This window comes from Myodes glareolus, chromosome 9 (genome assembly GCF_982192425.1).
Source record: "Myodes glareolus chromosome 9, mMyoGla1.1, whole genome shotgun sequence".
In the NCBI taxonomy this organism is placed as follows: Eukaryota; Metazoa; Chordata; class Mammalia; order Rodentia; family Cricetidae; genus Myodes; species Myodes glareolus.
Window position 1 is genome coordinate 16,595,852 of NC_142034.1, and position 26,789 is coordinate 16,622,640.

Sequence of the window (26,789 nt, forward strand, 5' to 3'; positions counted from 1 at the left end):
ACTGGGCGTGGTTGTGCACACCTGTTATCCCAGCACCTTGGAGGTAGAGGCAAGAGGACACAAAATTCTAGGTTATCCTTGGCTACACAGTGTTCAAGGTTAGCCCCAGTTACAGAGCCCTTCTTAAGAAAGTTAAATTGAAAAAAGCAAGTAAGACCCTGATTAACCTGGGTGTTTTCCACAGTGTCACACAAGTTAAGATCCAGAAGGCTTGTGAAGGATGGGACCCCCCTGATCTGGCCGCTGCTTTCCTCTCCAGTCACTCCTGGCACTCTCCACACACTGACAGCTAATTATCTGAATATGACCATACTTCCATATTTATATAAATTTGTATGTGGCTATTCTCTTTGCCTTAAGTGGCATTCCCTATTCCCTGACAACCCCAATCAGACATTCTTCATCTGGTGACATTTTCTTGCCCCGCTCTGGCGCTCACCCTGACAAGAGTGGCCTCAGGGTTCCTAAACACAGCCCTGTTACTGCAGAACACTACCAATATGTGGATGTCTCTCTGAGAAAATATAAGCAAGCTGACGGTCATGGCCCTTGGCATGGAGTAGGCGGCCATGTTTTCTTAGCTAAGAAGTGAGTGAACAGAGGAGATACAAGGTAAAGTTGAGCCATCAGCACTGTGCTGAATGAGGTAGAATCGAATGCCCTTCCAATACCTCTGAAACACAACCACGAGAACAAACTGGGAAGAAATTTCATCACAACAAGAAATTCAATCTATACATGTTCAAGTTTTATTACAAAGTATGATGGGCAGAAAATACGGTACTTCTTATACAGGAGGCTGAAACAGAACACAGAGACTTAATGTACGAGGAAGAAGTAAAGTCACAGAAAGAACACTCCACTCTTGGCTGCGTTTCAAGTCGCCTCCGGTGGAGAATCCTAAGCTCGTTCACAGCACAGTGTTAAAATTACAAGCCCTGTGTACAATCAGCCCTGTGAAAATAATATTTACAGAGGAGAAATGGTTACAGTACAGTTCTGCAAAGGGGCAGCTTCCTCTCCGCCTCAACAAGGGATGCCACAAAAGCTGTACAGCAGAAGGGAAGTTTAAATACGTAAGAAAGTACGTTCACACACATGAGGCCAAAGGGCACAGAAGTGATCAGTTAGAGCTTAACACTTTGTAGAACAAGAAATCTCCATTGTCTATCAGAGCTTTATACAATCATGCTATAATTCACACTCAGGACAGGGCAAGGGAGGTCGCTGACGGAGGGGACCAAAGCAAGTGACTCATTTGACTACAGCAATTCAAAGCTTCAGGTCAACAGTTTTCATAACACATTGTCTAGCACAATCAGCCCAATGGGAGAACATTTCTTTCAAATAGTAGATCGCACACAGTTCAGCTTCACTGAGTTGTCCCAAAGGTGGGTGCTCGTACATTCTCCAGCTGTCACACAGACTGTCAACATCTTTCTTCTGGAGTTCAAGCTTCCCTTAGCTTATTGTTTCTGGGGGACACATTAGTTCAAGCCTCCTGGAGAAGGCAGCTGCATGTTTCCATATTTAAAAAGTGACATCCAGATAGCAGCCCAAGAAGCTTGCCCATCCCATAATGCCTCATGTTTGACTCTGGCCATTAGAGCAATGACAGTATGGGAGGAAGAGAGACCGCAGTTGGGTGAGGTGAACAAGCTCTGAGACATGAGACACACAGCTGCAGCCTCACCAGATCAGAGAGGTCAATTCTGGGAAAGCCTGGCTCAGGGTTCATGGTGACATTGCTCAGATCAGCTCTCCTCTCAGAGAATCAACCTAAATGCCAAGCAGGCCCCGCCTACCTCATGCCGAGCACAGGCTCTAAAGGAAATGCGTGCTTTGAGGTCTCTATTGCAATGGTAGTCTCTATCCTAAGCCAGGTGTTTAAATGAACTGCCATATTTTCAAAATGGGGGAAATTAGGCAGTTCTGGCCTGCTCAGCCATGTTTGGTAAACTCCAGAATCCTATATGTCCTTACAGTCTAGGAATCTAGGGCCCAGGATACATCAGGAAGAAGGAAGAACATTCTACAGAGGAAAGGGAATAGGATGGAAAAATAAAAACAAAAGAGGAAGGGCTAGAGGGCAGTTCCATGGTAGAACAACTTGCCTAGCGTGTGTGAGGGCCTGCGTTGGAACCCCATCAACACACACACACACACACACACACACACACACACACACAAAATGAAAAATTAAAACTAAAGGGAAGATAAGGGAAGAGGGGGATCTACAAGAACCATGGATGCTGGGGATAGTGGCACTTGCCTGTGTTCCCAGCACTCAGGGATTCTGAAGTAAGATAAGAAGATCCCAAGTTCAAGGGCCTGTCTCAGACAAAATAAAGCAAAACAGCATCGTGGCTGTCCCGGCACACCCAACAATTGGAATTTACCCAGCAGGCATTGCTTATAGCAGCCCTGCTGTGGGAAGGGCTCTCTGCCCCTAGCTTTACCCCATTCCTAGCTACCCAGTGACACAGATGTTTGGTTAGCAGCACTGGAAGGCCAACCTAGGCTGAGCACAGGTCCACTCTCAATGTCCTCCCTGCAGACCTCTGTGTTCCGGAGCCTTTTCCTCCTATGATCTGAAGAACTCATTTTCTTCTACACTCTAAAATATCAGACTTCAACTGTAACAACCATCAAAACACTGTAGAATCCTGATTTTTTTTTCTGTTTTTCCTGAATTGTAGCCAGTTAACTGAGACCCAATTCTGAGTTTGATGGAAATTATCACCCAGTTGTCAGGGGTCATCACTCTTCAAGCCCCAACCTTGCAGACCAGGGAGAGACACAATTTCCTGTGGAGAAAAGTTCAAGCCCATGAGTGCCTCAGACCCATGCAGCGGTTCAGCTCTCGGCTAACCTGACTGAGCATCACCCTCCCACCAGCACACACAGAAAGCACAGGCCAGAGCCTCTGGCTCAGCATGCCAAAGCCAAGTGCAAATAGCACTGCAGTCACACCAGAGCCTGGAGCTACCGTCCCTGAAGGAAAACACGTCTGGAGGTCCTGACCTACCTCCCCATCAGTCCAAGAACTAGCAAATCTAAACAGCTGCCTTCTGAGACTTTAATAGACCCGTGCTTCTGGGAAGAAGGCAGACTAAGCGACTTTCTGTGTCTCAAGGCTACAGAAGTCTCTTCCTCAGCCACAGGGCCACCAAGCCATGCTCTAAAAGGAGGGTGAGAGAGCTGGCACTTCAAAATGCCAGCAACCCTGCAACTGTGGGTGTGTGCGTATTTGAAGATGGAGACAGTGAGAGTCTTGCCTGGACCAGATGGAGGGCAGAGAAGGCAGGCTAAAAATGACCAACATTCACAGAGTGAGAGAACAATGGTCACAGGTGGCTGGTTTCCAAAGCACATAGTTACCTCATACAAATCTATTCTACCTTCAGGTTCTAGCTGACAAATCCCATGGTTTAGCCCAAGTTAAAGCCCACCCAGAACACAGAGGCCCTTCCCAGCAGGCCCACTTCCACTGTCCACTGTAGACTCAGCCCAGGAAGAAACTGGGGGCTCCTACAGGAGCAACCTAAATCAGCAAGCCTGCTGCCCTCAAGGACCCTGTACTAGCTGGCAAACACCACTAAAAGCAGAGGTAACCGCAGATTGTGCTCTCTATCTGCAAATGATACAGAGCAAAGCACATGATAGTGCAGGAACATTAGTATCAAGCAGATAACCAGCCAGAGACCAGGAATCAGAATGACAAACCAGGAAGGCCAAGGGGGAATACCCCGACTGAAAAGGCCTTTCCTTTGGGACGAGCCCCTATGTAGCGATGTGATCTAAGACTTTTGGCATATAACTGCAGCAGCCGTAGGAGGCGGGCAAAGATTGGCCAGAGAGCCCATGCGCCCAGAGCAATGAGTCAGTGTTTACTTCTCCAGCAATGACAGTGAAGTGGGCAAAAGCATCAGATTTCAGGTCTGCTACTCTCCTCATGTCAGGGAATCTAAGAAACCTTCAGGTAGCTCAGCAGGAAAGAAGCCAGGAAGACTCTCCAGAGTATGTCCCAAACTGCCAGGGACTCATCTAAAGTCAGAACCACACAAGTCCCCTCCATGGAACCCATTCATGTAACGGAAACAGACACCTGAGGCCTATAAAGTCAGCACAGCCAACTGTAGCCTACAAAGTCCAATACTGCACAGAACCTAAACTCAGGTGAGGACAAGTGTCACAGGTGTAAAGACACCTAGATGGCGGACCCTGGGCCCTATGGTTCTTTTGTAGCCATTTACTTGGTGGCCTGGAATCACCACAACCGATTAGTCCATTCTTTATGAGAACTGCCCATTTATCTCAATCTAAAGATCCTGTTCAGGGTCAGGCCAGGCGGCACCTCTCAGGAGCCTCTCATTCAGAGCACTCAATCCAGAGATGGGTCAGTATCCCACCAGGAAGAGGAAACGCAACAAACAAATCCCGAAGCTTAGCTTAGAGATCCTTCTTGCCTATCATTCAAGTTCTAAAATGGAAAAATAGAACCTGAAACCAGGTACTGGAAACTCAACGTTAAGTTCAGCTTTCCTGAAACGATCCTCCCTCAGCCTGGCCCCTACTAAACGGCTTCTCAGCCTCACCGGTATTCATTACGAAGTCAGAGAGGAATGTGAGGGTGGAATAGAAGGCTTACTATGTCTGTCCTGCGCCTGCCAGGCCTTTAGGAGACCCAGACTGAGAAAGGTGGGAGTCAGAAGCCCTTAGAGCACCAGCGCAGTTCTGAACTTGGGGTATGCCTTGCAGGCAGTGACTTGGGAAGGCAAACTGGTCTTGCAGTCTAGGGTCCAGTACCCACTGCAGGCACCAAGGGAGGAGAGGAAGGTACAAAGAGGGAGGACTGTGAAACCAAGAAACCAGGAAGATTAAATTCTTTTCATAAAAAAATTAGCCTGATAGATAAAAAATATACAAAGTTGAGGTGTGTTAAAAGACACTGATACCAGGAGGAAAGACAACTGGAAGTTGACATTTGTTCCCACTGAAGTGCTAGCACGGACACGGATGGGGACAAGACATGGATACTGCCTCAGGCACAAACAGAGACATGGGGCAAAGGACACAGACAGAGCCAGTGCTCGTACTGTTCATGAACACAACAGCTGACAAACAGATATACAGAAATGTTTAATTGAAGAAGCAAAGAGGAAAGGAGAGAAATCGTAAAACCCAGCCCTGGGCTGCGGTGCGCCACACAGCACAGTCCTGCACAATAGCGAGGGGCAACTGGCCTGGACTCCTACAGCAGCTTCTGGACACAGTGGGTGTAAAGCAACAACAGACATACTGGCCACTGGAAACATGTTCTTCTTACGTGGGGAGGGAAGGGAGCAGAGGCTGAAACACACAAGCCCCGGTCTGGTAGGTGAAGCGCCAGCAAGACTACACACGGAGTATCTCCAGGCAGTTGTTATAGCAGATGGCGATCCAGTCCGGCTGAGTTGAGGCCCACTGCACATTGTTGATCTCTCCTTCGGCCGTGTAGGCCAGGATCGGGTCCTCGATGGCCCGAGGCATCTGTTGGATGTCCCAGATGAGAGCCTGATGGTCGTCCGCTAGGAAAAAGCAAGCAAGAGCGTCATGACTCAGACAATGGAGTAATGATCTTGCATTTGGAGTCAGTCACAATTTGCAAAACATTTGCTCACCAAAGCTTTGTGAGGGAGGTTTTATTTTAGAGATGAGGAAAACAAGATTTAGCAGTGTTACCATTTGCCCCTTCATGCCATGTAGACAGTGAGGGGCAGGGTCAGGACTCCACATTCTAGGTCCTTAAGCTCCATCCACTGCACCAGGTTAGAGAATTGGATTAGGACATCAGAGAGGACACAGGATGCAATGATCCCAAGATACAATGTCACTTTCATCTACTAAAAATACTTATGTGAATAAAGATGCTTCTCTGATGACTGCTTCCCATTTTATGTACATTTACACTTCAACAAGATTTACAGATGATTGACATAAAGTGCTATATAGACATGCACCATTAAAAGACATTCCAGTCGGGTGGTGGTGGTGCACACCTTTAATCCCAGCACTCAGGAGGCAGAGGCAGGCAGATCTCTGTGTGTTCAGGGCCAGCCTGGTCTACAAAGCGAGTTCCAGTACAACCAGGACTGTTTCACAGAAACTCCGTCTCAAAAAACCAAACCAACCAAAGAACCAAACAGATAAATGAAATTCCATCTTGTAATGGAATCCCAACAATAGGGAACTGGGGACATAGCTCAGTGGTAGAGTACCTGCCTATCATGGTCAATGACCTTGGTACAATCCCAAGCACCATCAGAAAATAAACAAAAAACCTGATGAACCATTGTCAACTTTTGTGTTTTGTTAGGTATGGTAGCACTTGGGACAGAGGCAAGTGGACTGCTGCAAGCTGGAGCTCAGCCTGATCAATACAGCAAGTTCCAGCCAGACAGCACTACACAGTGAGAGCCTGTCTCACCAAAATAAATAAATAAAAATAAAACAAAACCTTAAAACAAACAGCGACAAAATAATAAAAAAATTTCCCCAAGCAGTGTTCTCTCTTAAAGTCCACAAAGATCAGGTACTACTGTCCTTGGAGCTTCCTCTCACTGTTTTCTAATGGTCTCGATTAAATCTTTATTAAAACTTGTATTCAAACTGGGTGGTGGTGGCACATGCCTTTAATCCCAGCACTTGGGAGGCAGAGGTAGGGGGATCTCTGTGAGTGAGGCCAGCCTGGTATACAGAGCTAGTTCCAGAGTAGGCTCCAAAGTTACAGAAAAACCCTGTCTTGAAGAAAAAAAAAAAAGAAAGAAAGAAAGGAAAAGAAAAAGAAAAAAAGAAATAGCAAACTTATCACAGCTTTGTATTGTTTTCATTTTAATAACAGACTTGCATTATTTCTAGAACAAAGACACTTAATAAACAATTTATTTTTGAGAGGCACCCGCTTTGAGAAAAATAGTGAAGTGAGACCTCTAAGTCAAACTACTGACTAGGTATGGCTATGTGAAGGAGAAAGACCCAAGGGAGATGATTCCTGGTTGTGCCAAAGACCCTGTTAAAGCCATGTGGGGTGTTTCTTTGTAAGAACACAGATTGGTTGGGGACTAGTACATATTCCCCTATAGAAGTATACACACACATCTGTATCTGATACACAGTCATTAGTCAATGAAAGATGCTCTGAGACCAGCTGAATATACAAGATCATCTGGAACGTGGACTGATTTAATTTCACAAAACCGTCCTTGGAAACAGCAGGGAATATACTCCTAGAGAGCCAAGAATGGGGTCCTCACTGCTCTAATACTTCCTCCCATCACGGTTACCTGCAGTGCAGATGTGGCAGGATGAATGTGGGGCCCAAGCAATGCCATTGACACATGCTCGGTGGTTGTTTAGCCTGGCAACAGGTGTGCAGGGAACTCGAACATCCAGAATTACCACCTGCAGAAATACAAAAAAAAAAAAAAAGAACCAATAACTGCAGAGTGTGGCAGGAAAAACAAACAAATGAACAATACTATCACACACACAAAATTTTAAGCATAATCTTCATTTTGGGTTTGAAGAATTAAAGACGGAATTTCCTGAGGATGGAGGAAGAAAGAAAACAATGAACACACATATGTAGTGTGGTCTCTGTGCTGAGACACACTGGGCCTTTAGATTAATGGAGAAGGGGAAGTTGGAATAGGCATCATGAGTTTGCACGACCCAAAAACACTCTGGTTAAGTGCCTGTAAGAAAATACGGTTGTGGAACACGCCTTTACTCCCAGCACTCAAGAGGCAGAGGCAGGAGATCTCTGTGACTTCGAGAACAGCCTGGTCTACAAAGCGAGTTCCAGGACAGCCAAGACTATCACACAGAGAAACCCTGTCTCAAAAAAAAAACTGAAACCAAAAAATTAAAATAAATCAAAAATCGTGTATCTTAGCTAGGTAGAATGGGCACCTAACCACAGCAGAACCTGGAATGTAAGAAGCGTGAGGCACAATCTTCATCCAAACCAAGGTTAACCACCACGTCCTCTTGGCCAACAATCCACCCCCAGCAGACCACAGAGCTTCCCTTTATGCCTACTTGCAACAGCTGGAGAGTCTGCCTAGAACACCAGGGGAGATGGCCTACTTTCTTACTCTGTCCCTGTGACTTGGTTTAAATTTTAGTCATTTATATATAACTTTTCTTATTTTTTTTAATTATGAAATGAATGTTTATTTGAATTTTTTGAATCAGTTGTATACCAGATGGATTTTATATTATTTATTCAGGACTAGAGTTTTTCAATGGCTTCATATTTGGAATCATCAACTTTGAAGTTAGGAAACATATTCATACATTTTAGCTTACAAAGCTCTTGCTGACACTTTGAGCTAGTAACAGCAAGTCCTCCAGATGCCTGTCATTTTGACCTGTATTCTTATCTTGTCCGTGAAGTTTATATACAGGATTAGTTTCCTTATTAACCACTACTGTTCCTCCGCAAACAGAGACTTCTGACCAAGGGACAAGAGGAAGCCTGCAGACTCACAGTGCTCTGTGCCCCTGCACTGAGTTCCTGCTGCAGCTATCATCACTGTTCTATTTGTCTTAGCTTTACTCTACCGGAAACTCTCTCTCTCTCTTTTTTCTTTTTCTTTGGCTTTTCAAGACAGGGTTTCTCTGTGTAATAGTCCTGGCTGTCCTGGAACTCACTCTGTAGACCAAGCTGGCCTCAAACTCACAGAGATCCACCTATCTCTGCCTCCCAAGTGCTAAAGTTATGCCCAGTGAAAGTTTATTAGTTGTGTGTGTGATTTTTGTTTTGTTTTGTTTTTGTACTGGGGATCAGGACCTTGAACATGCTAGACAAGCACTCTGTCTGCCACTATGCTACACTCCCACTGTATCAGAAATTCTCAACACAAAAGCAGTGCAATTGCAGTGAGTTTTTGGCTAGCCTGGATACACAGTAAGTTCTAAGCTAGCTTGAGCTACAGAAACTCTGTTTTACCAAAGAAGCAGGGAGAAGCTGAACACAGTCCTTTTGTTGGCTGGGTTCCTCATTCTTGGCCCTTTAGGCATTTTGCGTAGACTGATGCTGTTGGGGACTGTCTGTCTGCACTGCAGGATGATTAGCAGCTTCCCTGATCGTTATCCACTTGATGCCATGAACACTCTATGCTTCCTCCTTAATGTCTGACAACCAAAAACGTCTCCAGGTATTTCCAAAGATCTACTGAGTACAAACTAGCACCACATGAGAGCTACTCTTGTAAATACACTAAGCAGACTGGAGCCAACAGACAGGGTCTCTAGGGCTTACCTCCATTCCATCCATGGCCATGGTGGCAAGGTAGTTAGGGTCCTGCTTATTCCAGCAGAGGCGGAGCAGTGGGTGATGCTGTGGGTCTTCGTAAATGATGGTGCTGTGCTCCAGATGGCGGAGGTCAAACATCCTCACAGAGCCATCTGCACCCACAGAGGCAAACATGTCCCTGCCACCTCCGGCTCGGCTGAATGCAATATCATAGACCTGTTGGTAAGAAGCGTCACGTTTACATCAGTCATTTTCCCACACAATGGAAACCTGTCACTTCCAGTTCATCGGAATCCAACTCATGACACAAAGTAGGTAAGTTAGTGACTTCTCAGAGAATAAAGATCACTTGACCACAAGTCCTGGTAGACTTCTTCCCATGCCTGGCTTCTATTCTTCCTCTCAAAACCCTGTGATAAAACAAAAACTACAAACTTACTGACTGGCAAAGAATACCCAAGTCTAAACAAGAACTGTGTTCCAAGAGTAAGGCAGTTATTTTCTGGGCTCTAGGGGTTTCACTTATATGCAATCAGATGCAGGTTCATGACAAACCACCTCATGGTTCTTTCAAGCTGGTTCTGCTATAAAACCTAGACCTGAGACCCATTTGTAAGAAAAAGGTAATCATGACTTTTGTTTTTGTGTTTTTTAAAAGGGTATCTGGGAGCTGGAGAGATGGCTTGGTAGTTAAGAGTACTTGTTGCTCTTGTAGAAGACCCAGGTTCAGCTAAGAGTGATCTGTAGCTACAGATTCAGAGGACCGGACACTCTCTTTCAGCCTCCTCTTACTGGGCACACATGTGGTGTAAGGACATACACGTAGACAAAACATCCATACACATAAAAATAAATAAATCTTGAAAAATAAAATATAAAGTCTTCAATAAAAATAAAATAAAAAATCTTCAATCATGGCTCAAGAAGAGGAGGATGTTAGAGACTACAGTTTGATGGAGGATCAGAAGGCAATCAGACAGGTACCCTCCAGTCAATCGAAGCATGAATATCTGGATCACACGGCTGCTGTCCAGTTACATGCATGGGGATCTGCTCTGGAGAAAGCATTTGAACAGTGTGCCATGGCCACAGTTACATGACAGATGCAGGGACTGTGGACCCTCCAAACAGTGGAAGCGGAACCTCAAGGAGATGAGTTGCAGACTAATCTTTCCCTTTCGGGACGACTGGCTTTACAGTTCAGTGCTGATGACCACTTCCCACCTGGGAAGTGAACGTACTTAATATTGATCAAAAAATTTTCAAGTTATGGTCAATTGAGTGGGGAGAAGACTTTTCATTGTCCAAGCACCCTCAGGGAACAGAAGCCAAAGCAATAACATACTCAGCAATGCAAGTCCAAAAGGAAGAGAGACCAGAAGTTTTTTGTGATCAACAACATTTAAGATACCAAAATAAGTAAATAAATAAATAAAAGGCAAGAAAGAAAGAGACTCGCGAAGACCTGAGTTCTTTTTCCTTTTGCAAAGATGCAATGATTTATTTTCTATTGTGTCTTTGCTAAATGGAAATACGTAACTGGGAATTTAAGTGTGACTTTCAGAAGTAGAAAACCACAGTGAAGCCTTGATCTGATTCCTAAATAATGAATTCTTTAATTTTTGAGGAACAATCTGTATTTGGTCATTTGCAGCAGCAGCAGCAGCAGGTACCTTACACCTTCCAGGGGAATGCAAGCGCTCCAGCAGGGTCTCAGAAGGGAACATTCCCATTGGTGTAAGCAGCTGCTGGAACTGACTCCAATTCCAAACAAAATAATTTGAGCTGGGTATGATAGGATCCTGAGTTTGAGGCCAGCTTTAGCTATAGAATGAGTTTGAAGATAGCCTGGGCAAGCAACTGAACATGGCCCTGTCTCAAAAAAGGAAAGTGTAAGGCAGGGAGAACATGGACACAGGTCATGTTTTTAGATTGCTAAGAGACAGAGCCATCCTATGTTCAGTTGGTTCTCAGTAGAACCCTGTTGCTAAGGAACAGAGCCATCCTGTGTTCAGTTGGTTCTGAGTAGAACTCTGTTGCTAAGGGACAGAGCCATCCTATGCTCAGTTGGTTCTCAGCAGAACCCTGTTGTTAAGGGACAGAGCCATCCTATGTTCAGTTGGTTCTTAGTAGAACCCTCGAGAGGCCTGGTTAGAAGAGTCCTGATTTTCTGACTCTATTTTTTTAAAATTAATTTTACATACCAACCACAGCTCCCCCCTCCCACCCCTGTCCACTCTGCAGAGAGGGTAAGACCTTCCATAGAGAGTCAACTAAGCTTGGTGTATCAAGTTGAGGTGGGACCAAGTCCCTCCCCACTGCATCAAAGCTGAGTAAGGTATTCCAGATAAATCCTGGTCCCACAAGCAGACCAAGCCACACAACTGTCACCCACATTCAGAAGACCTAGTTCAGTCCCACACAGGCTCCCCAGCTGTCAGTCCACAGTCCATGAGCTCCCACTAGCTCTGGTCAGCTGTCTCTGTGGGTTTCCCCATCATGATCTTATCCCTGTCCATCTCCCCTGCCCCCCGGTCCCCATATAATCCCTCCTTCATCTCTCTGAATGGACTCCAGGAACTCAGTCCAGAGGTTGGCTGTGGATCTCTGCCTCTGCTTCTATTAGTTAACGGATGTAGGTTCTATGATGACAATTAGGGCAGTCACCAATCTGATTACAGGAAAAGGCCGGTTCAGGCACCCACTCCACTCTTACTAGGAGTCTTAGCTAGGGTCCTCCTTGCAGATTCCTGGGAATTTCTCTAAAACCAGGTTTCTCCCTAACCCCACCCATAATGGCTCCCTCTATAAAGACATCTCTTTCATTGCTCTCCTTCTCCATCCCTTCCCTAACTCAACCATCCTGCTCCCTCATGCTCTCATCCTCCCTCCTCTCCCCCCAACCCCAATTTACCCAGGAGATCTTATCTATTTCCCCTTCCTAGGGCAATCCACGCATGTCCCTCTTAGAGTCCTCTTTTTAAGCAGTAATGATACTTCTTATTTTCTTAGAGGAAATATCCGATATTGTACCTTATATAAAGACCCTCTGGACACATTTTATTACTTATCACCATGGTAACCAACTGTTCTACTACTGAGTTTATAGTCCCAGCCCTAAAGTGAACATTTATTTATGTTTATTTATTTATTTATTTATTTGAGACAAGGTCTCACTGTATAGACCAAGTTGGTCTTGAACTCATAGTGTCTGCCTTCTGAGTACTGGATTAAAAGTGTGTCCCCAATACGCTGTAATTTAATTAAAGCTAGTCTATATATCCAGTTAAGAGGAAGGAAAGAAAGAAGGAAGACAGAGAGAGAGAGAGGAAGGGAGGAAGGAAGGAAGAAAAAATATCTCATGTGGCCCACCTGTGGCCCAAGCTGGCCTCAAACCCGCTACGTGGTAGGTGCTGTGGTATATATATCCTTATATAGTGACTAGCACTAGACAAAGCCTTTGTCTGTCTATCTAAGAAGATAGGGTCTTGCTATGCAGCCCAGGCTGATATCAACTTTAGATTGTTCCACCTTTACCTACTAAGTGATAGAATTATAGGGGACCCAGGGTCCCCTTTTAATCATTCTTTTCTTTTCCTGTTGTTTTAAGACAGGGTCTTGTGTAGCTCAGGTTACCATTAAACCTGCTATGTAGTAGATGACCCAGAACTCTCGATCCTCCCACACCTCTGCATCTAACCACTCAACGGAGAGGTGTGCAGGCATGTGTCACAGGTGTCACTATATCTCATCCTTTAGAACCACTCAATCTTTACCTCAGAGAAATGTTTCTTCACGGTTAGAGAAAGGGGGACTTAGCATGTTGAACAAAACAGATGGGCATCTAGTAGCAGTGTTTGTTCCTTAGTACCCAGAGCGTCTAGAGGGTCTACATTTTTTTAAAAAAAGCTTTTTATTTTATCTGTATGAGTGTTTTGACTGCTTGTATGTATGTACACTATATGAGTAGCTGGCGCCTGCAGAGGGCATAGGATCCCCTGTAACTAGAGTTACAGACGGTTATGAGCTGCCACGTGGGTGCTAGAATTGAATCTGGGATCTCTACAGGAAAACAGTCAATGCTCTTAACTGATGAGCCATCTCTCCAGCCCCAGACCCAATACTTTCTTTTTTAAAGACTTATTTATAAGTGTTTTTTTTAATTAATTTATTTATTTATTTATTATGTATACAATATTCTGTCTGCATGTATGCCTGAAGGCCAGACCTCATTATAGATGGTTGTGAGCCACCATATGGTTGCTGGGAATTGAACTCAGGACCTTTGGAAGAGCAGGCAATGCTCTTAACCGCTGAGCCATCTCTCCAGCCCCTAAAGACTTATTTATAGAAAATGGAGAAATCAATTAACACTAAAAAAAAAGAGAGAGAGATATTTATTTACTATGTTTACAGTTTCTCTCCGCATGTTTCCCTGCAGGCCAGAAGAGGGCCCTAGACTTCATTACAGATGGTTGTGAGTCATCATGTGGTTGCTGGGAATTGAACTCAGGTCCTCTGGAAGAACAGTTGGTGCTTTTAACTGCTGAGCCATCTCTCCAGCCTTGGGACCCAATATTTTCTAGTGAGAAATTCTATTTATTTCTCCATATCAATGTCAGCTTATCATTACTACTAAAACACACTAGAAAGTGTGTTTTGTGTTTGGCATCTGCTTTCTTGTTGGTTCTGGGTAATCCCCCATCAGTGTGGCTCAGAGCACAATGCTCTCTCAGCCTCTCTCAGCGTAAGTAACTGCTCCTCAGCCCCACCTGTATGGTTCATCAGGAAAGAGGGAAGGTGGCAACTCCTAATGTAGTAAACTCTCCTCTGCTACATCAGTCAGGCAGCCATGAAACACCCACCCTGCACCCTGGGCTTTTCCTCAGGCAGAGCTGCCATCACGGGCTCCTCTTTCCAGTTTGTCATCTGCTCTATTTCTCCAGACCCTCCTGCTCTTCTGTGTGCTGCATGAGACCTGCTTCCTATAGGCCAGGTTTGGTGGAGTCCCAGCTTTACTGGCTGCTTCTAGATGGTTCAGCCAAAGGAATCGGAGGTGGGAAATTGGATGCTCCAACACAAGAAGCAGCTGAGTACTTATCCTTCCCCTCTCTGTTCAGAAGCATCTCGGCCAGGGAAATCCAGGCTCTGGGAGGCACGACTTTCACCCACAGGTAGTGGTAGCCTCCTGTTACTATCCTCTCAATTCCTTCACTGTATAAGCATTCTCTTGTTTTAAATCACTTAGGCTTACTCTTTCAAGACCCCTTTCCCCATAACGGGCTGAACCTAGGGTCTCATGGATGCTGGGCCAGCACTCCATCACCGAACTGTATTCCCAGACACTTTGCGTAGTTCCCACCTTGGGATGGAACCAGCAGAGTTCAACAGAGGCCTTTCTACGCGCCATTTCCACAGCTCCTTTAGTCATCTCTGCAGAACTCTCTTAGCTTAGCAGGAGTTAAGTCCAAGTGTCTTTCTACAGATCTTACTCTCAGGAGTAAGAGAACACCGAATATCAACCCCTCAGAACGAGCAACCCGACACAACGTGATACTCTGCTGACCTTAAGGTATCTTTTCTGTGTAAGAAATACTGATACCACTCACTGTGCAGGTAAAGGGACAGAAAATGACACAAGACAAGGACCCAGGCTCTGTGGGAGCAGAGTTATACCTGCTCCCCCCAAATCACCAGAGGATACCCCCCTCAGCTTTTCCAGTAAACACAGAAGAAACATCAATAAGCCATATTTGCCTCCAAACAGGACTGAAAGTAAAAAGACTAGTAAAAATACCAGAGTAGACAGAATTGTTTTAGAGAAAAATAGCTAATGAGGATTGCCTGGCATGAACTCTTCCCCTTCCTGTTTCCCCATCTCCAAGAAGATATTATGTTTAGAGAGAAGGGTTACCCTGAAATTACACTTTAACACATCAGCTTCTAGGATCTCTATAGAAGACTTTATTTAAAAATAGTAACCTCTGTTCCCAGCCCTCATGGGAGAGCTAGCCCTGCCCCTCCCAGCCCATAGCACTGCTATGATGTGGGTGGTGGTGTGGGTATGGAAGAGCTAGCCCCACCTGCCCAACCACCACAAGGCTCTCCTCAGCTGAGCTTTTGGTGGAGGATGCAGGGAGAAGGCTCATCCTCTACTGGGGGCTGGCCACTAGGAATTTAACCGTACTCCAGTGACTACACGGACAACACAAAATGAACTTGCTTTTTTTCTTTTTGAGGCAAGGGATGGGGTGGACATGGGGAAACTAGGAGGTGAGCGTGATCAAGGTCATGATATTAGATTCCCAAAAATCAATTAAAAAAATAGTCCCAGCAACCTCTAGTATGAAAGGAGAATGACAGACTGTAGGTTAAGTTATTAGTGCCATTTAATGAAGCACTTGGGCTGGTGAGGTGGCTCAGCTCAGGTTAACAGTACTGCTCTGCAAGCCCGACTGCCTACCTGAGCTCAGTCCTCAGAACCCACAACGGAAGGGGACAACCAACTTCCAGAGCTGTCTCTGACCTCCACATAAGCACCATGGTATACATGTCTGGCACAGGCACACACTCTCTCTCTCGCTCATAATAATCATAATAAATAATACTTTTTAAAAGGTGCATCCAATTTTAAGTGTTGTTCTGTTTTAACACATCAATTTTCAACTTCGACAAGACACATGCCAACATTACGATCTACATAACCTGGAAAACAGTGAGAGAAGAGGACAACCTCTACCTGCAGGTACAGAAAGCACCTGCAAAAAAGGAGAGAAAAAATATAATCACCTCTTTGTCATGGGCAATTAGCTGGGTCTTCACATGGCCAGATACGAGATTCACTCGCCCCAGCACCTGCCCGGTCTCCAGTCCCCAGATGGTGCAGGTTGTGTCGATGCTTGAGGTACCTGCAGACACCAGAGCAAGCCGGCACTGATGAGGTGAGGTTCCACACAGACCCCTCTTCTTTGCTTGGCCCAGGGGACAATAAGCCACAGCACTTTCTGAGCACTGACTTGTTTCTTGTAGAGTGGGGAGAATTTCTTGAAACAGAATACCCTGATATAATTTAGGCTGAGCTTGAACTCAAGATTCCCCAGCCTGCATGTCCCAAGTGCTGGTATTATAGGTGTGGACTGAATTTTAGCTGGAGAGATGTGATGTACACACAGGGAAAGCTGACTTCCCTATAAGAAATTAATAAATATAGTGCATGCCTTTAATCCCAGCACTGGGGAGGAAAGGTAGGCAGATCTCTGAATTTGAGGCCAGCCTGGTCTACAAAGAGTTCCAGGATAGGCACCAAAGCTACAGAGAAACTCTGTTTCAAAAAAACCAACCCCTCCCCCCTAAAAAACCCAAAACAAAAAAACAAAAAGAAAGAGAAATTAATAACTACATTCCATATTTAGCCCATCTCACCACTGGCTGTTCTAGAATGAGGTGTGCACCTCAACCCCCACCTCCATAAAAAGAGACCCAGCCCGATTCTGGGGAAATTTATATCTTCCTTTGCTTCAAATTGATTTCAAAGCCCTCACCTAAGAGATAAGGATCCACCTCGTTCCAGTCAAAGGAGGTCAGGGGAGCACAGAAGTCTGAGTTCTTGTTATTGTTTAGCAAGCACTCCAGCCTGGTCTCTGTTTCACCAACCTGAAGGGACAACAATTTAAGATATTCACCTGTCTATACGCTTCCCCCGCCCACCTAAGGTCCTGCTTAGTAAATCTAAGACAAAGGGAGAAGATATTTTTTCTAACAAAGGATAATAAAACCCAGAGGAACTTCTGAGTTGGTATTCTTTCAAAACTTGCCCTCCTCCCAGCTTTGCTCTCTAGCTTTACACCCATGCACAAGGGATGGAAACCCTGAGCTGAGCTCATTTGAAAAGAGAAGACCCCTCCCCCCCACAGCACAGAATCAACAGCCTGAGATTGACTTACTCAAGTATTTTGACTATCAGTGGAGTACGAGGTCCCAAGTGTTCTCTGCCTCACAGACTGTCTGTCCCCATCACACCAGGTTAACTGAGCCTCAAGTTTCAAGGCTGACTGAGGCCAGCAGCAAGATTCTGCGGCATCTGGGCTAGATTTCCTAGAAAACCTGTTGAGCTAAAACAAGACTGGCCCAGATACACGCGCTGTCACCTCCATGCTGCAAGGATACTACCTGTCAGCCCTTCAGGACTCGCGGCAGCTGTCTGCTAAGGAAGCACCTGCTTACCCTCCACACACGGAGATAGTCACCACTCGTCGCCAGCAGGTCTGGATAGACACCTTTCGTGTCAGGAATCCACATGAGCTTTGTGGTGGGGTATGGGTGGTCAAAGGTGTTTCGGCAAATAAACTCCGAACTCTCTTCATCTAAACCAACAAGCTGAACCTGCAACACACCAAAATTCAAACACATGAGCATTTGTTTTTCTTCAGCAGCACCGAATACATCAGATTCCTGGTCAGTGGCGCAGGTCTGGACACTGAAGGGTACAGCCAAGTAATTATAGTGAGAGGACCCCTAGACTGATGATCCCAACACAAATGAGAACTCAAGAATCACAGGGTTCAGTACAGTAAACGCTACAAAGCTGGAAAAAGACAATCTGAATACAGGTTTTCTGCCTCTTAAATTCTGAGTTAAGCTCACCCTCCTACCCCCTCTCTGAGACAATTGGATCTTCCTGTCCCTCCTCCTAAGTGCTGGGATTACAGGTATGTACAATCACAGCCTGATTCATGAAGTGCTGGGGACTGAACCAGGCTTCATGTACGCTAGGCTAGTACTCTACCAACTGCGCTACATTCCCAGGTTCCCTTTTGGCTTGAGTCAAGGTCTTCCAACGCAGACCAGGCTGACCTCGAACTCAGATGTTCTCCTGCCTCTGCCTCCTGAGTGCTTGGATTAAAGGCATGTGCCACTATGTCCAGCTCCATCCTATGGACTTTAACAAATTAATGGCACATTTTGCAAACATTGCTGTAAAGAGTATTTTCACTCTACTTAAGAAGGCTTTCGAGGCAGAGCTTCATGTCGTCTCCATCTTGTGAGTTTGCTCCGCTTTTATCAGGCTGAGTTAGTTGTTTTCGCCTTGACTTTTAATTCTCTGACTACTTTTGATACAATTTCTGTTCTATGTGATTGCCTTTCCATATCAATTTTAAAGAGCATCTCTCTAAAATGTACAAAAAGCTAATGAAGTTCTAACTGCAATTGTCTTGAATCTATGGGTCAGTTTGGGAAGAACTGCCAACTTGAATCTATTTATTTAGGTCACCTTTAGCTGTTCAGTTTAAAGTTTTGCTTGTACAGATATTCAACCCTCTCATCTTTATCTCTATCTAACTGTATGATACTGCAAATATATTTTTTAGGGCTTTAAGTGCATTTTCCCTATATTACCTAGCATGGTTTCAAAATTCCATTTCAGCCGCTCATTGCTAATATATAGAAATAATTTATTTTGTATATTAATCTTAGACCTCTAACTTTGGTACAATAGTTATCAGTGGTTTTTGTACATTTGTAAGGATTTTTCTATGTGCATCTATACACTTAGTCATCAACAGATTTTTAGAAATTAGGCATAGAAGTGCAAGGTCTATAAATGTGTGGGGGATGAGGAGGATGGATGCGGAAGGAGACGACCCAGAGCACTAAGAGTGGTGCCAAGGGCGACACACCGACAACCACTGATAGCAGAGGCGACTCCCCAAATCCAGAGTTCAGTCTAGAGGGTTAAGAGAACCTGAGCACCCAAGCAGTCTTCCTCCCAGCTGTCGGTGGAAGAACACTGGGTAGGCAGTTAACACCTTAAAGTGAAACTGGAGAGCTGGAAAGATGGCTCAGAGGCTAAGAGGTTCCAGAGGTCCTGAGTTCAATTCCCAGCACCCACATGGTGGGTCACAACCATCTGTAGTAAGATCTGGTGCCCTCTTCTGGCCTGCAGGCAGAGACTGTATCTATAATAAATAATTCATTAAAAAAAAAGTGAAACAGGAAAAAAGGAGGTCTACACTAACTTTCAAAAATTGCCATTCAAATCATAAGACATTTCCCCCAAACCTCAAATATCAGATTCTGTGAACATTTTCCATTTAAAGTCCTCTCCACCCAATGCTAACCTACCTTACCGCCCATCTTCCTCCTCTAATCACCACTGTCCACCTTCTTCCTTTCCTTATACATCTTCCCACGCTTGTTAGTTGTGTCCACACATGTTCCACTAACCCAACCCTGCCCAATACTAACACATCAGCAGTGTCAGGCTTCCAGGACCTACTTACCATTCATCCACCCTTGGCCAGGTCTCTTACTATTGCTAATCCTGCTTCCAACCTGTTGAGTCGAGACGTTCATACCGACCTTAATAATTATGTATCTACTGTCTTTCCCAATGGGTGAGCTTCAAGATTTTATCTTACTCCCCCCACAAAGCACTGGCAGTTTTCCTGGTCCTGTATCTTTCGGTACTTACCAATACCAGGCATTTGACAGCTAATCCCAGTGGCATGAGTCACTGACACTACTGTTTTGTGTAGTCTCACTTAGTAAATATCTTAAAGACCTGGTTTGTGTTTTTCTTCTTGTACAGCCTGCTATTGTTTCCTAATTTGGCTTTCTTGTGCCTATTTCTAATATTCCCCATGTTTGGATACTGTTTGTCATTATTTCTGGTACCCCAAATCCCAATAAAAAGTGTTCTGCCATTGAGCTATATCCCTAGGCCTAAATTGTAAAGAAAAGTTCCAGTTTATACTAGGATAGTGCATATACAGCCAACTGGAAAGATGAAGGTCCCAAATAGTGATCCTGTTGGAAAAATAATCTATCTGCTTAGGACTCCATTTTGTCAGCACCCGTGACCTCAGCTTGATTCCATTCTCTCCTTGGCTCAGCTGTTTGTAACTGTGGCTCTGTATTTCAATCTCCTGAGAACTTTAAAAGTACTCCAGTGCCTAGGCAGCATCCAGAGGAGGGGATGCGAATCTGTGGTATCTACCTGCTGGAGCACCCAGTGGTCCAAGTACAGCCATGGTTGGGAGCACTGTATTAGCTCTGCCACGTCAATCAAATCCACTTCTGGGAACTTGAGACCTTAATCCTACTTAGTCTCAGTTCTTTGTTTGGAAGGGAAAATGGGAAAGGCCATACCCACACTGCATGGAGATACAGGAAAAGCTGGCACAGGGATTGAGTAGACCAGAGAGCGTGCAGGACATGAGACTTACATGAGATTTGCTTTGTGAAGGGCAGGGTGTGCGAACAGCTTTCCACTTCCTGATTTGCCTGGTAGAGGCCTGAGATTCATCCTTTCAGATCTCCAACTCTCCTGCTACCCTAAACCATCCTTTTCTCTCCCTTAATCTTATGTGCATGGATGTTTTGTCTGCATCTATGTCTGTGCACCATTTGCACACACGGTGCATGAGGAGGCCAGAAAAGGATATCAGATCCCCTGGCACCAAAGTTATAGATGGTTGTGAGCTGCCATGTGAGTGCTGGGAATTGAACCCAGGACCTTTATAAGAACAGCCAGTGCTTTTAAGCACTGAGTCATCTTTACAGCTCCCACTCATAAAAACTATTTTGAGTAGATTCCTGTTTCTTGAGATTAAAGAACCTTAAATCATGCTAATAAAATAATAAAAGTAGTGACAATGTCTGTGAGGATGGAATTGAACTAGATTCACATACTTTAGGGTAAAAATCTGTGGGCAGAAGATACAGTTCAGTCAGTAAAATGCTTGTCTCACAAGCATGAGAACCTGAGAATAATTCCCATGTTAAAAGTCTGGTGTGGGTACACCTGTAATCTCAGCTTTGGGGAGGTAGAGGCAGGAGGATCCCTAGGACTTGTTGGTCAGACAGGTTAGCAGAATCCAAGCTCCAGGTTCATGATTCTGCCCCCAAAAATAAGATGAAGAGCAACCAGGAAAGATACTTGTCAATAACCTCTGGCATCCAACACAGACAGTTTCTGTGGGAGAAAAAAAGCCCCTTAGAGTTTAGGAAAGCTGATAGCCAAGCCACTCAAGAACTTTCTAGTGCTGAACTTCTTGTACTGACTAATGTTGCCAAGTTCTTGCTACGCTCTACAATGACTGGTTATATGTATCTTTCCAAATTATTTTCCATGCATTTTTTGCGTGTGTTGGGGTTGTGTGTATAGGTTTGTTTTTTTTTTAAAACATATAACAAAAAAATAAAAACCCCAAAACACAGATTTGTCCCGCATGATTTATCTCGCACCTTGGTTTGAGCGTTTTCTCAAGGCAACCACAAATAGCCCCACCTCTTCTTAGGCAGACTGTGCTAAGCATACCACAATTCATTTGACTGCTCATTTATTTTGGTTATAGTCCATTGTTTTGCTACCATAAACAGCACCAAAACGAATATCCTTGTTTAATTCTTTGTGTGTGTGTATGCTTTCATTGGATAGACTCCTAGAAGTGTAGCTGCTCTAGCACATTTTAAAATCTTTGTGTGTGTGTGTATGTGTGTACATGTGCACACGTGTCATCTCCATCTTAGATTTTGACTCAAGTGGCTGGATAGCAAGTCCCAAGGGTCCTGTTTATGCTGGGGCAGAAAGCACCTCACTACCACAGCCACCTCCCCAGTCTCACACTTTCAAGTCCACTATCTTCAAACGGGTTGTTTCTGTTCTTTGTTTTGTTTTGTTTTTCGAGACAAGGTTTCTCTGTAGCTTTGGAGCCTGTCCTGGAATTAGCTCTTGTAGACCACGCTGCCCTCGATCTCACAGAGATCCACCTGCCTCTGCCTCCCAAGTGCTGGGATTAAAGGCGTGCACCACCATCGCCGGCTCAGAAGGGGTGCTTCTGGCTGGTGGAACAGGACGTGCCTATACTTCTGGCACTGGGGATGGGGTGAGGGTTAGGCTAAGGCAGAAGGATTAAGAGTTTAAAGCCTGAACTACAGCTAAGACCTTGTCAAAAGAAAGGGGGGTGAGGGGAATGCTGGGAATAGTAATGATCCCAGTATTGGGAGGTAGAGGCAGGAGGATGAGACATTCAAGGCTACATGAAACTTGCACAAAAAGTGAAAAATTAGCCAGACATAGTGGTGCATACCTTTAAGCACAGCACCTGGGAGGCAGAGGCAGTGGATCTCTGAGTTCAAAGCTAGCCTGGTCTACAGATTGAGTTCCACCCCACATCTGAACTCAACATGTCAATTCTTTCAATTCTTTAACTACAAATCTGGGGAGATTTTTTGTCTCCTTTTTGGTGGGAGATCTTCTCCAATGATGCCTATACATAGGCCTCCTCTTCCACATTTATTCTATTCTTTTTCAATCCTTCCTCTCTCTCTCTCTCTCAGGAGGTTGAATCCAGGGCATCATACATACCAGTCAAGAACTCAACCCACTTAACTACATCCTCGGGTCTCTTTTTACCTTTTAAGACAGGTTCTCATTAAGTTGACCAGGCTAGCTTTAAATTCACTCTATAGCCCAGGCTAGCCTTGACCTCGTGCTCCCTTGCTTCAGGCTCCCAAGTACTTGCCAACCTGCACGTCCTCTTCTTGTCCCAAAAGACTGATTTTCTTTTTCTTTGTCCAACAAAATCCTGTTTTAGAGAACTGCATCTCTTTTGAGTTTGGCATCTGCAGCCAGATACCCTTCCTATATCCGCACCCTACTGCTCTTCCTTACATACTTCGGGAACGCTGGGAAAGACTAATTACGACAGCTGCCATCATGCTGTCCCGTGCCCTGCCAGGTTTCTTCCATCTCCCACCTTCAGTGCCTTCTGCAGTCACTCACCACTCCACAACACTGTCTCCAACATGAAACAAGCCCCAGAGAGGAAGGCTATGAAGCAGCATCACTTTTACTCACTGGAAAAACAAATGTGTTGGCGCTTTAAAATCAAACAAACCCTTGTGGTGCATCCCAGGCTGGCCTTTAAATTGGGAACCTACTGGGAACAAAGGGACGTGTCACCACTCTTAGCCTGTTTTTTTCTCATTTTATTATTACTATTATTTTATTTTTATATAATATATATATAATTGAGATAGGGTTTCTCTGTGAAATGCTGAATGTCCTGAAACTCACTCTGTAGATCAGGCTAGCCTTGAACTCAACGATCTGCCTGCCTCTGTCTCCCAAGTGAGTGCTGGGATTAAAAGTATGAACCACCAACTGCAGGTTTTTTTAGAGATTGGTTTTTAAATTTTTGTTTATGTGTAACTATGTGTCTGTCATGTAGCAACCTTTTTTTATAAAAATTTTTATTAGATTTATGTGTATGAATGTTTTACCTGTATGTATGTATGCGTGCCTGTTGGTTCCCCTGGAACTGGTTATGAGCCGCTATGCAAGTGCTGGGAATTACCCCAGGTTCTACAAGAGCAACAAGGGCTCTAAACCACTGAGCCATCTCTTCAGCCCCCCAAAAGATAACCTTAAGCATGTCATTTCCCAGTTTGTGTGGCTTTGGGCAAGTTATCCTCTGTGCCGCAGTTTCTTTCTGTGTTAAAATGAGGTAATGAGCCTGCTCACTTAGTTAGGAAACTTTTGTTCTTGTGCTGAGGATTGAACCCAGGGCCTCATGCCCTGGGTTATATCAGCAGTTGTGGGAAAGAGACTGTGGTAGTTTGATTGTAAGTGTTCCCCATAAGCTCCTAAGGAGTGGCACTATTAGGAGGTGTGGATTTGTTGGAGGAAGTGTGTCACTGCAGAGGTGGGCTTTGAGATCTCAATATACTCAAGTCACACTCAGTGTCTCAGTTTACTTCGTGTTGCCAGCATATCAAGATGTAGAGCTTTCAGCTCCTCTCCCAGCACTGCATCTGCCTGCACACTGCCATGTCCCACCATGATGGTAATGGACTGACCCTCTGAACTGTAAGCCACCCCATTAAATGTTTTCCTTTATAAGAGGCCATGGCATCTCTTCACAGCAAGAGAAACCCTAACTAAGACAGTGACCCAATGACTCCACGTGTTGGCTGACTTGAATAACATGGACGTTTGTTCCACACTTACCCGTGTCCCCTGCTGTGTTCCACACGAGCACTGTGCAGCATGGAATGGAACAGATTTTCTTTCTTCAAGGAGTTTGTGGTAACAAACAAGGAAGGAGATACGGCACTTTTCTTTTAGAAAAACAGAACTCACAAGGTAGCTGTACATAGTGATATATATAAAGCAATTTCTGCACTTGGGAGGCAGAGGCAGGGGGATTAGGAGGTCAAAGCCTGCCTGGGCTATATAAGGCTGTGTCTCAAAAAACAATAACCCCATAAGATATGAGTAATATATTGTTTACAGATAATATGAAAGATGCATTTTTGTTGAGACAAGATCTCACTTTGTAACTCAGATTGGTTAGAAGCTCACTATATAGCCCAGGTTAGCCTCAAACTAACAAAACTCCTGCCTCAACCTTTCAAGTGTTGGAATTACAGGTGAGAGCCACCAGGCCCAGCTTGAGGGTTACATTAGATTAGATACTTGCTCCTTAGGAGGCACTGGACACGTCCACAGTTTTAAAATGAAGTGCTAGAGATAAGAACACTCACTGCTCATGCAGAGGAGCTGAGTTTGGTTCCCAGCACTCACATTGGGCGGCTTACAACAGCCTGTAACTCCAGCTCCGGGGGACTGTGAACCCTCTTCTGGCCTCTGCAGGTACTCAATGTCTCCTCTTTTAGATAAAGGACTCTAGAAGAACTTAAAGGGGAAAAAAATTAATTTGTGTGTGTGTGTGTGAAAAAACTACAGTCTTTTAATGGACATGTTTTACATTTATTTCTTACACGAATCCTTAAACAATAGTTCTAGTGGTCGTAATCTCACTAACACTACCCATACCTGGACCCTGAAACCCAGCCAGATTTCCAGCCACAGTGGGAGAGAGAAAAGAAACAAGGTTCTTGTTTGTCAAAGGGAAGGGCAGTGAGCACTCCCTGGGATTGTAAACTGTGAGTGTATGTGTGGGTCTAGGCAAGAAAAGTCAGTCCTTTCACCCATTCCTCAAAGAGGGCACCAAAGAAAAGGGGACCCTTACCCAGAGAAACGCATGTGCTCCTGAAATACGACCAACAAACTTAAAATATCCAAATGTTTTCATCTGAATCTTCACATGTAACACAAAACCCCTTTTCTATATTACTGTGGGCTAGAAAGAATAAATTCCGGTCTAGGCAATGCAAATTTGGTCAAAGCAAGGTGGCCTAGCTAAACTTTAGACTATCTACTTCCTCCACTCCTCCCATCTTGTCACTTATCTCCAATCTGATGTCCACAGCGTAAGCCACTGACAAAAGCTTTCAGTAGCTCTGAACTCTGTCATTTTTTTAAAAAAAAAAACTTAAATTACAACAGAAGAATGAAGTCAAGAGACTGGGGAAAGAAAAATTTTCTCAGCACTTTCAAAACTCTACCCCGAAGTACCAGCTTAAAAGCTCTCTCCTCTACCAGCGTTTTGGTGAAGTGATGGACGTTCAGCAATGCTGCAAACCAATGTGAAAGAAACCACGACAAGAACAGGTCAAATGTCATCTTCTTCTATTCAGAAATAATGGCGGGATAATGCCACAGACCAAGGTTTCCAAGGATAGTCGGGGGGGGGGGGGAGGGTGAACATCGGGAAGCAAAACCAGTGACCAATGACAACCTAGCATTAGGGCTCTGTATCCATGAGAAACACCTGAGATGGGGAAGATCTTGCAATAAATAGCCCTAACAGAAATCTCGCGTGGCCAGGAATACACGACCACCAATCCAAGCGCCCGCATCTTCCTCCACTGCCTCTCTCCCGCCCCCCGCCTAGCAACAGAAGCGCTGCAGCAGAAGTAGGGGAAACGGGAGGCACGGAGGACGTAGCTTGGGGCGCTTAAACTCCGGCTTGAAACCTGCTACTACCAGCAAAAACATTATGTGCCTCGGGCATGTCACAACACGGTGCCTCAGTTTCCCCGGCTGTCAAAATTAAATACGGCAACGAGTGTGACATCCTCAACAACAGGGCCACAGAGGAACCACCCCCTTGCTAAAAAGGCAACTTCGCAGGAGAGTTGTGGGACCTGAGGCTGCCGCCCACCTCGAGCATTCCCTGCCAGCCGCAAGGCTGAGCCCCGGCACGACCCACCTTGTTGTTGTACTCCTCCACGAAGCTGCCCAGCGCCAGGCGAAAGCGCTTGTCGGGCCGCACGCTCCAATTCATGGCGTAGACAGTCCAGGGCGCTTCATATTTGTAGATCTCCTTCCGTTTGCCGTGCAGGGACATGGTGGCGGCTGGGCCGCAGAGCCGGCCGGAGAGGCGGCGGGCTAGGGCACGAAACGGGCGGGGAGCCCGGCTTGGGTCAGCGGGTCCGAGAGGAGGCGGGGCCGGGGCGCCCAGGAACGGCCTAGCCCTCCAGCAGGTCCTCGGCTACACACACAGTCCGCCGGGCCCGACCACCAGTTTCAAACAAGCTCCGGCAGCGACTACCACCTTCCGTTTGGGATGCCGGCCCG

The 26,789-nt window shown here is 45.2% G+C and overlaps 1 protein-coding gene and 1 pseudogene across 1 annotated transcript; one reads left to right on the forward strand and one right to left on the reverse strand.

The window, feature by feature from the left end:
* Positions 1–726: 726 nt before the first annotated feature.
* On the reverse strand, positions 727–26,789 carry Dcaf7 (DDB1 and CUL4 associated factor 7). Its single transcript, XM_048445977.3, has 7 exons — positions 26,422–26,789; positions 17,525–17,683; positions 16,843–16,954; positions 16,091–16,209; positions 9,308–9,517; positions 7,326–7,443; positions 727–5,570 (listed from the first exon to the last, which is right to left on the reverse strand). Exons 1-7 carry the CDS (start codon positions 26,557–26,559, stop codon positions 5,398–5,400), a joined length of 1,029 nt encoding a protein of 342 aa, XP_048301934.1. The 5' UTR covers positions 26,560–26,789; the 3' UTR covers positions 727–5,397.
* LOC125407860 (tRNA-splicing ligase-activating factor archease pseudogene) lies at positions 10,213–10,724 on the forward strand (annotated as a pseudogene).